The 14,238-nt window shown below is 39.3% G+C and overlaps 1 protein-coding gene across 5 annotated transcripts in view; it reads left to right on the top strand.

Annotated features, from left to right (window-relative positions):
- RUNX1T1 (RUNX1 partner transcriptional co-repressor 1) overlaps nucleotides 1-14,238 on the top strand; it is a 114,265-nt gene that overhangs the window by 93,722 nt on the left and 6,305 nt on the right. For all 5 annotated transcript variants that reach the window (XM_054651566.2, XM_054654778.2, XM_054628852.2 and 2 more), the window contains 2 exons: nucleotides 1,512-1,580; nucleotides 6,700-6,890. In XM_054651566.2, coding sequence (XP_054507541.1) covers nucleotides 1,512-1,580; nucleotides 6,700-6,890 — 260 coding nt within the window. The remainder of the gene's footprint in view (nucleotides 1-1,511; nucleotides 1,581-6,699; nucleotides 6,891-14,238) is intronic.

A 14,238-nucleotide genomic window follows, 5' to 3' on the forward strand; every position in this document is an offset into this window, starting at 1 on the left:
ACTTCAATGACAAACAGAAGAGCTGGGTAAATCCACTCAGCTGCCTGTCAGATGGGAAGATGTACTCCCAGTCACTGTCTGCAGATTTTCATGCTAGAAACTACATCTGTGAAACAGTGCACAGGGATTCCCTACTCTCTGTTGAAAAAGCTCCTGTCATTTCCACCTTTATTTGCTGCCTGCAATATTGTCATCTTTTAAAAGCATTTTTGTGGGTTGCTGTATGTAAACAGCACTGTATGGATACATGTAGTGGTGTAAGAAATTATTTGCAAAACCTGATCTTTCACTTTTTCTTAAAAATACTGCTTTTTGACCAAGTTAGTGAATAAAAGCTCCTAAGATAGAAAACTGAATACATTTAGTCAAAATTAGTATTCCAAGAATGGCAGGTATATTCTTGCTGTATTTCAAGCCTAGGCATCAAACAGGTATTTGACGTCTAGCAGCACCTCCAAAAACATTCAAATCTGTCTGTAATGTAACAAATCAAGTTATTTTCTTTAGGCAATTGAATTCTGACACACTGGCAATAGTAATCATGGCAGCGAACTTAGTTTTATGTGTTTGGTTGTATTTTTTTCATTTTGTCCTCTATTACTTTGAATAATAGTTAATCAGTTTTTATATTGCATTTGAAAGGAGCAATTTCAATTTCATCTGCTGAGGATCTCTATGCTAAATTTCAGGCCAAAGTGAATTTTCTTTTTGTATCGTCTGATCTTAGCTCTTTGAAGTCCCTGTGAAAGGGATTTTGCTGATTTCAAAACTCTTAGGCCCAGGCCTAAAGGTTAACCCTTAAAAAAAAAAGAGGAGAAGGGGAAAGAGCTGTCAAAATGTGATTGAAATATATGGGTGAATTACGAGCTTCAGCTCCAGTGAGGTTGTTTGGCAGCTTGTATTTAGGGCCTTAACCTGAAGTTAAAGGTTCTGTTTTTCAAACTCTTGCAGCTACAGTTGCCACCATGGGCTCAGACGTAGGAAAGCATAGATCTGAACTTAGAGAAACACCCCTTTGCTTTTCTGTGGACAACTTATTTGATCACTGGAATGACATCTTGACTTTTATCTGCACTCATAAGTACTCGTTATTTTGCACAGAGCAGAAGTGCCAGACCTGCACTGTTGCCCTTTCTTCTTCCTTTTCATAAATACAATGAGAAAGGACAAAGCATGTCACTCCCTCAGTTTGTCTTGCAAAGCCTCCCTTAAAAGTGTGGATACTGTCATACAGAGTTGACTCAAAACGCTGTAAAATAAAAATAAAATGAACATCTTCACTTGGCTTAAGATGAGACATTCAAATGGTAAGAATTGATCTGATCTACGGGACATTCATGAGCTACGGCCGTGGCATCTGCTTTGTTTTGAGGAGAGAAAAGCTTCACTTGATTTCTTTGTCTGAGCTATAATTAAAGAGAAAAGGTATTTTTGTCTAAGCCTTGTTCTCAACAAGCCAGCATTGCTTATGATGCTCTTTCTTTTTCCCTGTTCACCCCCTCCTCCTGCAGAATCTCATCGGGAATTCCTTCACAGGCCTGCGTCTGGATACGTGCCAGAGGAGATCTGGAAGAAAGCTGGTAAGAACTGTTTAAAAACACCAGCTTAGTCGTCTGGCAGCTGTGTGCAGTTGTTAATGCACTGATGTGAGGAATTGGGAGGCGGGGGAAGGGCTTACTAGTAACAAGAAGAAATTGTGTTTAATAATCTTAAACTGGAACTGATCGGGACATTAAATAATTTTATAATAGAAGCATCTGCTGCTATAGTTAGGGGAATATCAGTACTTCCAATGTGGACCCCTATTTTCAGGGCTTCTAATGGTTTCAGGCTGAAACTTGATATGTTAAAAGTTTGTCTGTTAGCAATTTTAAAAAAAAGAGGTTAGTGTGGGTGGGTTTTTTTAAGCTTCAGGGTTCTTACCTAGTTAAAGTAAGAATTCCCAAAGGAGGGGAAAAAACCCAAGTACACCTGTTAATAAAAATGACTTCAACTATGCAAAGTAACCATTCTTAATTTAAAAAAGATTTTGTGCCTGTCAGCCCCCAGTGAAGCCTGTGCTCATAAACCTGCAGAGTGTGCAATGAAGTCAGCAAGTTCGCATCTCTGCAGCTGCTCTGGCTGTTTGCAGGGCATTGACAGCATCTGCCTGTGCCTGGAAAGCACCCTGGGCAGACCTTGTGGTTGTGCAAAGTTTTCTTAACTCTGAAACTCTGCCTGAGCACAGGAGTTTCCTGGCAAGGATCCCACTCTGGTGCTGCAGCTGAACCTTTGCTCTTCTGACACTGACATCAGAGCTTCCTTGTTTTCAGAGGGGCCAGGAGGCAGCTCTTGAACTCCTTTGAGATAGTTGAGGAGCTATTTATACACCCAAACACGCCCCCCTGCTTTTGAACACCTGTATAACCATGAAGTCTGCAGCAGCTGTCTGAGCAGCAGTTAATGATTAAATGGCAAATATGCAGCAGTGTTGATGCTTTCTGATCAAATCTCCTGTAAATGCTTGCTGCTTTCCAATGTATTTTAAACTAGATACACAGCATACAGGTAAAAATGTTATGCCGTTATCTTGTTGGATCAGACAAGAAATTGTGTTTTGTGTGTAATGTGGGTTTATTGTATAAAGCCTGCATTTTTCAATATGTTAATGTTTTTAAAGCTATTGTATTTTCTGTGAAAAATAGCAAAACTGTGTACATGTTCTGGGTTTTGTCCAAGGAGAGTGTAGCCTTTGTAACTCAGTGCCCAAGAATATTTTCATATTGCCATATTAATGTTAACATTTTAAATGAAAAATGAAAAAAAATATGCAATCCCAGGAAATCTCACTATGAGGAGCATTATTCTGTTACATTTCAAAAACTTCAGTCCTCTTGCAAAATCTAGGGTTTGATGTAGTTTGGCATCAGGTTATTTATGACTCATGGATTCAATACATTAGAAGAAAAAAGTTTCTTCATAATTAACGCAAGTTAGTTGAAGATTTTGACTTGAATTATGAAGTTGGATGTCCATTCACACTGCACATATTCTTGAATGGTAGTGTACAGGACCTGTGATGTCATCTTGTGAACATCTATGTCATCAGTTCCTTTGAAACAAAGTTTTTTCTTTGGTTCCATTTTCAGTCTCTTATTTTCAGGCTGATGTGAGTTTAAATCAAGTGATTGTGCCTGTGAGTTGGAGAATAGAAGAAGTGTGACTCTGCAGGATGCATACCTGAATCTGTTACTAAGTCTAGTCAAACATTAGAAAGCATACTGCTTTCATAAACCATGCTCCTGCATTTTTAGGAGGATGGTGTCAAACTGGAGGTGTCCACAGTTTCATGATGAAGGCAGTAAAGGTGCAATCCAGCTCTCTGAGAATAGGCCTCTGATGCCATTTGAGATAACTCTTTGTCAGCAACTGCCAATGGCCACCCTTGCTGGGGTCAGCCTGAGAGTGACATGATGCAAAATGTTGGGGTGGTGCAGGACTGCACATCTGCCCACCACCTTTCTTTTCTCATCATGTGGACAAATGTGTCCATGAGGTGAGGGAGGAGACCAGGAGCTGGCTGGTGAATCATCATTTTGGGTGAAAGATAAGTACCTCTCTTAAGTCTGCTCCAAGGACTTCAGACCATGCTGAGTAATGCCTATTCCACACAAGCTGTTTGCTTCCTGGAGTTCTCTTGTGTGTTAATACTGCTCAAAGGGGTGGAAGATTTCAGTTGCATTCCTAAAATGACAGTGAATTTGTGCCAAGAGTGCTTAGGCAGAGGATGTAGGTACACGCATCCTAGGTACTTGGTTTTAAAACTTGCAGATTTCTGCTCTCTGATACTGGAATCTAATCACTCTTCCTTTTCTGGAAGCACAGGGAAAGGAAGGGTGCTGGTCTTTCTTGGTCTTCATAGATCAGCATTGTTAAGGCAAATAAAAATCTCCTTTGCCATCATACATATCACAAATATATCTTAAACTATGAAGCTTGCCTATAAAATATCTATGCCTATCAATATTCCATGCCTATAAAATATCAGTAGTATTTAGCTTGAGAAGCTGTAAAGAAGATCAATGATACAAAATTTTGTCTGTTTTTTTACGTGTTCACGAGTTTGTAATATATTGAAATAATGATGGTGCATTGAGACCTGACATATTTTAACTTATTTATTTTCACACTTAGTATAGCACAATACAAATTCTGTCATCAAATTTAATGGAAATATTAAAATCCAATCCATAGTTTAAGCCAATCAAAAAATATCAGTCGGGCATATGGCCTCCTAAGCACTTTCAGGCATCTTCATGCAAGAGCATGCAAGAAGTGTTGCAAAAATCTTATGCAATATAGAAGATATGATATAATTTTTCAATTTCTATATTTGGACTGAAAAGTAGATTGTCTGGGATGAAAAACTGCAATTAGAAGTCCATGTAAAAATGTTGGAGCATTTTGCTTCTGCTTATTATAAGAAACTGGCATTTCTAACCACTGCAAACACCTAACTGTAAAACTAAATTTATATGATGTAACAAAAGTGCATCATGTCATTCAAAGATCATTTCTATTAGTAGCAAATATCAACAAGAACACAGATTTTCTTAAAGAAATCCACTTTGTCAGTAACTGCAGTTCATAGACACGAAACGCCTGTATTTAAGTTGCCTCATTTTTCTGAAAATGGTAATAAAATTGCATCTGTATGTTTGCCTGTGTATATTTCTTTTCTCATGATCAGTGAATGGTTACAGTTGGTAATAAATATTCAAGCACCTTGCAAATGTCCTACCAATTCCCTTTGCTGATCTCCGTGTGCCTGTGGGACTAGAATAGGAATGCATAATTTAAATATAAATTGCCTGATTTGCATATACAATTAGACTAGCTGTAGCTTTGATCGTAAGCAAAAATTATTGTCCTGTATTGTCACTTAGATAGAATTTTAATTCACCTTGAATATTCAAAGGAAATTAAGCCTTGGCTGTATGGTTGAAGGGTATGATTTTTTCCTCTCCTGAGGCTTTCCCTAAACAACATTTATGGTAGGGTAATATAAGGGCATATTTTCGGCCTCATAAAAATAAAGGCATAAGTTTTATTTCTAAATCCCTCCCCACCCCCTTGAAAACTTGAGTTGAAACATCTCTTGCAGATATGCACACATGTAACATGCACACATACTCCTCAAGAGAGCTCTTCTTTCATCTTAGTTCAGTTTTAGTCAATACAAGGCTTAAAGTTAAGACTTTATTGTAATTTGCTTAATAACTGAAAATGGAGACTTCACATAGACATTATTTTTTAAATAATTTGTGCAGAGCTATCAGATGTAATTCAGGAGAGTGACTGAGTATCTGTACATCAAAGTTATGTCTGCATGTTCATGCACACAAGTACATGGACTAAATACTAAAACTCAAACACATAACACCGTTTCTAATACTTAGATTTTAATCTACAGTAAAACATTTTTAATAGAAATCTGTGGCTTTAATTAAACAGAACATTTAATTAAGGTGGGTTTTAAGTGCATGAAACAATTAAGTGCAAACACTTGAATGAAACATGTCATAATTAGTTTTAATAGAGTGTTAATTGGTACTAGGTTTGCCAAGTTAATAATTACCGCTTATTAAATTTTCAATTAATCATTGTCATTTTGCTTTGAATAAAGATGAAAATTAGATAAACTAATTCAGGGGGAGGATGGTTTCCTTGTTAATTAGAGCAGTTAATTAAAAAAAAAAAGAAATTGCTTGTTTTAGTTGTCAATTAAAAGACCATTCATTAGTAAAATCTTTGCACTCTTCCTGCATCAAAAGCCAAAGAACTAATTTGAGACAATCCATGTTTTCTGGAATAAAAGACATGACACTAGTATGTACCAAAGAAAGGACTCATGCTACCATGGTTGTTTTACAAGAAGCATGAAGGTTTGAGTTTAATGAAGCAGGGCACCCCTGCTCACTGTTAATTATGCTCTATAGTCTTGCTGGGCAGGGTGTGCCCAAGAGCTCAGAAAAGCCAGGAAGTCAAGTCTTCAAGTATAAACATGGATTTGAAAGACAGACCAGGAGGTCAAATTAATGTTAATAAGCAATTTTTTTTCCTTATGAACAGTATGTCCAAGAAAAGATACTTGACCAGTGATTTAAATTTTTTAAGTAAACTCTTGGGGTTTTTTAACTTCATGTATTTATTTTTTAAAGTATGGGGGAAAAGTTTTTAAAGACCATAAATCCTGTCTTAATTTCCCCAAGCTTAAAAATACATTTTTAAAAAAGTCTGTAATATGTCTGCAATAATAGTTGTCAAGTATATGCATATATCTGCTGTGCTGCAAAACTAATTTTCGCTGTTCGAAAAGATTGCATATAAAATGGACCAGGGATCTGAAATTATGGTACCTAAAGAAGTACTGCCTGAGAATCAAAATAGCAAGAATCATTATCAGTGGTAGAGAATTTGATGATGGGGAAGAAGAAAAGCACCTCAATGCTTCTTGAGGATGCTTGAGGAACCAGGTTCCTCTGTGTCCTACTCAGAATGACGATTGTGGTTATAATTGAAAGTAATCTCAACGTAATGATAACAACAGTGGTGCATTTCCCACGTTGGGCCCAGGAAGGTGTGTCCAGATGTGCTGTGCTGACATGGGTTTTGTGTCCAGATGTGCTGTGCTGATGCGGGTTTCTCCCTGCTTTGCAGAGGAAGCTGTCAATGAAGTGAAGCGCCAGGCGATGGCCGAGCTGCAGAAGGCGGTGTCAGAGGCCGAGCGCAAGGCTCACGACATGATCACTTCGGAGAGGGCCAAGATGGAGCGCACTGTTGCCGAAGCCAAGCGCCAGGCGGCAGAGGACGCCCTGGCTGTCATCAACCAGCAGGAGGATTCGAGTGAGGTAAGGGCATTGCTGGGCAGGGGTTGCCTGTGCTTGCAAACCATAGGTGTGTCTGAGCTGGCTTTAATCTGTGTGGCACAGGGTATCAGAGCCCGCTATTAACTCTTTGCACAGCTATTCTGGATGTGTATGTCAGGCATACACCAAGTTCCAAATTCTCTTGGCTATGTTGTAATCTGAGCCCAAAATAGCTAGTGAACTTGAGCTCCATTCTCGCCTTTTAACTGCTGCTCAGGGTTACATAAAATGTTCTAATTTGACTTTTTGTTGGAACCCAGGAAATTCCTCTGGCTGCCCTGGAGGACTTGAGACCCTGTCAGGGGGCTCGGAGACCTTGACACAGAGCCCAAGACCCCTGTGCCTTTGATTTAGCCCTTGGAAAAAACAATTACCAACCTTATATGAAGAATTACAAGCCATGAAATTTTATGTAGAATGATAGTGAATTTATCACGGGGTGAAAAATAGATTTTTTGGGGTTTCTAGAATGAGGGTTCAGGGAGCAAGATGGAGGAATCTGGGTGTGTCCAGCCTTTCTCCTTCTTCTTCTTGGGCTCCATCTTCTGCTGTGATGTTAGTACTTCTAGATTGGTTTAGAGTAGAAGCTCACTGTCTAACATAGGTGATAGGTATTGGAAAGTAATTGTAAATATTGTACATGTAGTTTTTAGCATAAAAAGATAACACCACCCAGGGGCAGGCAGAGTGCCTCTGACTGTCCTGCTGAGTGGACCTTGGCAGGCCAGGAGAAAGAATTTTATAGATAAGATACAATAAACAACCTTGAGACTGAGAAATGAAGAGTTCTGACTCCTTCTTCGACCGCCGGGCTGGGAAAAGAGACTTTCTGATGTATCTCAGGGTCACTCTGACCAGCTAAAGCCCCGAGAACTTTTCAGTAGCTTCTTTTTAAAGAAAGAAGCTTTCATCTTCAAACTACCATACTGAATAGATAAAAAGATGCTCAGTGGAAAACACTTGACACAAATCTAATTTAAACAAAGAAATTATTCATAATAGAGATTGTAGAGCAAGGTGGCTAAAAATTTGTCTGGGAAAAGCATTGGATGTAGAAGCAATTAGCAAAAGATGATGGTTCCTGTAGGACAGAATGTGAATGTAAATTTGCAAGTGTTTCCTTATTTTGAATATATTGCTTTGGCTGCAGGGAATATTTCAGAGTTGAGGAATGGGCAAAGAGCATTTGGTAGAAGAAAAAATAGACTGAGAGATCAAAGAGTAAAACAAGAATAGGTATGTTAAGCCTTGATGTACTTTCAGACCTGAGAGTGGAAACCTTGAATTGTTATGATACAGGACATCTGACATCATGACTGTGTGGAAGCTGGGAGTGAAAGAGCAGTGTGTGCTTGACTGTTGCATCAGTCTAGATAGCAATTAAATTTTATGCTTATTAAGAAAAAAAGAGTCCCAAGTTAAAACTGCCCTTAAAAACAAACATAACAAGGAAATTTTGTCAGTTAGAAGTTACTTGTAGATAATCTCCATTTCTCAAGACCACTGAAATGAAAGAGCATTACCTTTATGAACTATTTATTGCTTGTATATTAACATCTTGACTGTAGCACACTTTTAAAAATAACTTCTAAACATCAGGGAGTTGGGGAAAAGAGTCGGTGACAGTCCCTGTTACATGGGGACCTACATTTGTGTATGCTCATGTCTAAACACTTTGCATGGGCTGGATGGGCAGTGTTGTAGAAGAGTCAGTTAAGTTGAGAGATGCAGATGAGCTACCTTCAGCATGCTGAGAACACTGGCAGAAATCACCAGCACATAAGTCAGTGGCATGCTGCAGTATGCATCTGTAATTTGAGGGAGCGTAAGTTTTTAATTCATACCAGGCTTCTCTGGAGATGAAAGACCATTGTGGGATCACTGAATGCCCAGAGTTTCTCCTTAATGTGTAGCAGATGAATAACAAGGAGACAAAAGGAATTGATTTTCAGCATCTGAAAGTTTCTCAGGAAGAAAGGGACTAGGGGAAGTATATGTACCCTTTAAGCACTAGCTGTTCCATTGTAGATTAAATGAGACATAAATTCAATTTATTGGACTTTTGTATCTAAGATACTCAAGGACATTTTCCTGCACTGTTCATAGAAAGGGCATTTTTCTGACATAGCATCATTAAAGAGCTTTCATTTTGTATGTGTATTTATACAAGAGATTCCTATTATTAAAACCAAAATTACAAAGGTAAATACCTTTGGAGGAAACAAAATTAAATCTATTTAGTGAACTGATATAGCATAAGCAGGACAGAGGAAGAACTTATGTGCCAGTACATACAGCCCATTTTTCCACAAGCAAATGTGAATTCAAAGGAATGTGTAGAGAGTTTGTGTGCTGTGAATAATTTTTGAGCAGTTAAAGCTCTGGAAAAAGCCATGTAACAACATCTTTACTTCTTCTGCAGCAGAACTGATTATAAGGTTTTTCACTTCTTGGGAACAGGACTTTGGGCAAACAACTCTTTTAATTGCATTCTAATGAAATGTGGCTGTTAAGGTTATAGGTGTTCTCAGGGCTGTGTGCCTTAAGGGAGGTTATGAGCCTCCTGGACCTAGAAATGAGGTCTAGTGTCCTGATCCTGCAACTTTCACCCCTGTGGTCATCAGGGTGGCTGTTTTGAGCCACAAGTTTTAGTAAGCCATCAGAGAGAAATCAAGTTTGACAGTTTGTATTTACAGGTGATTGATTAACTGTGAAGGGAGATGATGACAATGCTTATTTGAGTTAGATTTATAAGAAGTTCCTCTTCAGCTTCTAATTATGACAAACTCCAAACACTTAAAGCAATGCTTCTCACAGTTACCTGTTAAGTCAGGCTGGTTTGGATTCCTTTGGGGGTGACTTCTGGATGAATGGGCTGGACTTTTCCTTCATCTTTGGGGACAGGAAATCAGTTTGCCAATGTTTGAAAAGTGTTTCTTCAGAGATGAGACTCTGTTTTTCAGGTTTGAGGAATAAAACTCCACATTTGTTTTGGTATTAATTATATCTTGGATATCTCTGTGGACATTGCTCCTCATTTGTCTAGGTTTTAAGTCTGCATAAATTCTCTGTTTACAGCTTTGAGCAGAACACTTACAGCAGCACAGATTCCTGTGCACATAAGACACTGGAGTAAAATTTCTAGAGCTAGAATATTTCCAGTTTCAAATCTGAGACTGTTCCAGTGTACCCTCTGAAGTCTTGCAGGTCCAGGGGGAGTGCCGAGCACCTCTCCTCATTCCTTACCCTTGCTGGGACATTGCTCCAATGCATGCAAGAAAGCTCACTATAGGCTGTTATATAACCTCCATGCAGTTCCTGACAGACAATATTTCTCTCGTGGGTGTCATTATTTCTTTTGGCTGTTGTAACTATGAATGGAGATGAGAATTTGATGCCAGATTTGTAATGTATCAGATACAATTTTTGACTAATATGGCCACTCCCTGTCTATTGGCAAGGTTTCTCCCTTGATTTGTTATTCAGTAAAATGCATCCTGGACCTAGCTGAGGCTTCTTGAAGCTGTTCTGGTGTGAGAATTTTGTGGTATGATTTTTACTGCAGTCTGCTGCAGTTCTCAAAGTGATGACTAGTACCAAGACTCGGGATTTTTGTGATTATTATAACACAGCCTCCTAATCCAAGACCTTTCAGAGAACTTTCAGAGAAAAAAGAAAAGTAGATCAGATTTTTTATATTTTTTGTTGGTGTTGCTGATTTCTGGGTTGGGTTGGGTTTTTCCCCTGGTTTTGCTTGGTTTTTTCATTATTCTGTTTTGCTTTGTCTTTAACACAGAAAAACTAGGATCCCTGAGTGCAAGATTGTCTTCAAGGGAAAAAAGTGAAGTTGAGCATATTAAGATCAAAATTCCAAAATTAAGGGAGCACGAGACAGTAAGAAGACTAATAGGAGAGGTGTAATACTCAGAAGCATCTTGACTTTTAAGAAGTGGTCTGCAAGATTTTGAGAATGAGCACATTACATAGCATAGGTAGAATTTCTGACTCTTACCTGAACTCCTTTGTTGAACTATTGTTCTTTACTTATCTTAGAGTTGTTCAGCACGGTTTAACTAGCTCTCCCACTGCTTCAGTGTCCGTGCATTTACTTTCTAAACATTTTCATAGTTTCTGAACATAAGACCTTGCAACTGACTAGCTAATGTTCATGCTTTTCTGTTATTGAAATTGGTTGAGGACCAGCTGACTGAGCAGGCTGCTGCTGGAAAGGAAAAGGACCAGGACAAAGCCTACCTGTCAGCATGGCTGTTCTGAGCCACAAATTATTTCTTTACCAGTTCCTTACAGTTGCTTGACAAAAAATGACCCATTCATCAGTAGTTGGCTTGGCTAAGTACAGAAACATGTGTGAGCAGTCTACTCTGTAATGACTGCTGTGCTTGCTTTGGCTGCAATGTGCTGCTTTGCAAATCAATTTTAATAGTGAGGGTGAACAGTTTAGCAAAGAGCCTGACTGCCCAGATTGTAAGGGGGGGGGGGGGGGGTGGGATCATCAAAACATCTGTCTTTCTGGTTTGGTATAAAATGCCACTGAAAAATCTGACACTCAGTGTTATCCCTCAGTTTTGAGTAGGTTGGGGGCTGGGGACAGGGAAGGAACACAAATGTTTCAGTTCTCTCTACTTAAAGCAGATGCTGACATCTGCTCAGATAAAACAAGTATGTAGCTGGTCCAACACTGCTTTTAGGAGATGTGTAATGTTAGGGCTTGTTTATATTGCAGTGGTTCATGTTATATGTGAAAATCACACCTGACATTTTAAAGACAGCTGGGTTCAATCTCTGCTGACCAATCCATTGAGACCAGGACCATACTAGCAAACCTCTGAGCATCAGATGGTGTGGTTCAGACAAGCCTAGTTTTCAGGCTGGTATTAAGTTTAATACCTAAGTCAGCTAATGTTTAATTTTTTGGCAGAGCATCTCTTAGAAAGAAGCACATCATCCCCTGCAGTGGTGGGTAGGACAGAGGCACCAGAGCCATGTGTTCTGCACAGGATCAGTCCAGATGTGATGTGAGCATTGGCACTGCCCCAGACTGCTAAGCTAAGCCTGGCTCGCCAGCTTGCACGGCTCTTCTGTGGGCTGCTCTGCACTTCTGTTTGCAGGATTTAGCCACTCTCACTGACTTGAATGAAAGTTCATGTATTTCACTCAATAAACAGTGGCTTGGGCAAGCCTGGAGTGTTCCATGATAGGTGTAACTTTACTAGAAACATCTAAAAGTTTGAATGTCATTTTGACACAGTGTGGGAATTTCCAAAGTACCAATATATTTCCCTTTCTAATGACTCTTGTATAAAATTCTCATAAACAACTTCGCTGGATTTTTACACTGCTATTCAGCAGCTCATACAGTTCTCATTTACGCCCCTGTGGCTTCAGTGCTTTCTAGATGTTTCTTCTCTTGTGGTTAGCAGTGGTAGAGTTTTGAATGTCATGGGTATTGCAGAACTGGGAGAAATCTGGGTTCTTCATACCAGCCGTGCTTCCTTTCATGGTAAACTGGGGAAATCCAGAATTTCTCAAAGATGACAGAACAAAGGGGTTTTTTTTATTTATTTAAGCAAGCTGTATACTGTCTCAGTTGGAGTGTCAGAGGAAAGCAAATGCTGAATTCTGGTTGAATATTTAAGAGATGAAAGCAACAGAATGGGCAAAATTACCGACAAGTGTATGTTTTGGTGCTGGAGAACACAGAAATGGAGACGTTTTATTTTTAAGAATTTTGATGAAGGCAAACAGGAGTGTTTGAAGATGGAAGCTTAAGTGCATGAGAATTGAGAGTTTGACCTAAGATAAGGCTCTGACCTAAGACTGATGTTCCTTGTCAGTTGAAAGAGGAGGATGAAATATGATCGGTGGCATAAATTTGGAGTGAGATTCCTATCTGGTGTAATTTAGCCTCAATTTCATTGAATTAATGCATTTCCAAGGTAGTGAAGTTAAATTGAATTATGTAGTCTGAGAATCTAGCTTTTGTATAACCTCACTTTTTCACAGGCAAATCAACACAGAGTTAAACTGCAGTCCAGTCCTTCTCATAGTTTTAGCTATGTGTGGAACTCTATAGAGCATGAGCTGGAAGTGCAGTGTCGTAGGTCACTACCTAAAGACAGAATATATAGACCAGCAGAGGCTTTGAGAGATTGGCTTCTCCCTTTTCCAATCCATGATCAACTCTAGCTGCACCATTCCCCCTGCTTTTCCTGTGCTTTAATGATGGGGATTCTCCAACATTTCTAGGCACTTTGCTCCTGTTCTAAACAGAATTTTGATCATGGATGTAGACATTCACTGCAGTGATGTTTGGGTGCTACTGCAGCTTTTTGGCCACCATCTCATATTTAAGAGTCTTGAGTTCATTCAATTTCTTCTCACAGTTTATGTTTGTCTGACTTCTGATTAATCTGGCTGCCTTTCTTCAGATTCTTTCAAAGTCCTGTTTGTCTTGCTTGATTTTCTGTATTTGAAGTGCATCGTCTCAACCTTGATAGGCCTCCCAGCTGGATCTTGCCAGTGACAGGAGATAGTCTTAAATCAGGACTAAGGCAGTCGGTAGTTGTGGCCATATGCCCTTGTATGAAGATTGCCATCTTGTCACCAAGGTGACATTGTGGCCATCTGTTGTCCAAGGTGCTGTGTACACACCTCAGTGAGGGTGCTCCGTTTTGCTGGTACCTGCTAGAGCATCCCGGGAAGGAATCCCTGAGTTCAATCCCACAGTGAGGTCAGGCTCTGTCTGTGATAGCTGCATCTGCTGGAAAGACACGAGCAGCAGGGGTGTATGAAGCACAGTCCAGGCTATTAGCTGGCATCTCGAGCCTGGCTTTTCTTTGGTAGAATTTGGGGCCTCAGCCAGCACTGGGAACAGAAAGGATTTGTTTCCAAAGCTTGTGGTGCCCAAGCCTGATCTTTGCTGCTCTTTTTCACTACTTGCACATGGGAAGGAGCAATGAATGGTCACAATGGTGAGGGCTGTGTGGGACAGGGAGTTTCTGCACACCAAATCCAGCTGCTGTCTCAGTACGAGCTCCCTGTGATGTGTGTGTGTTTATGTTAATTTTAATTAATTACTGTAGTAATTTTTAAATGCAATAAATTGCTGCATAAATGTGAGATGTAAAATTTATTTTGAAATTCTTGTATTTTATGTGGTTTTATTCCCACAATTACACTAAAGCTGTAATGACCTGTTAAATTAGAAATAATCTGTCCAATGAACGAAATCACATACCAAACAATGTAGGACACATTAAGTAATCATGTAAGGAGCCAGCTTAGTACTTCACCACTTCATTAAAATCTT

Source organism: Agelaius phoeniceus, chromosome 1 (assembly GCF_051311805.1).
Source record: "Agelaius phoeniceus isolate bAgePho1 chromosome 1, bAgePho1.hap1, whole genome shotgun sequence".
Lineage (NCBI taxonomy): Eukaryota > Metazoa > Chordata > Aves > Passeriformes > Icteridae > Agelaius > Agelaius phoeniceus.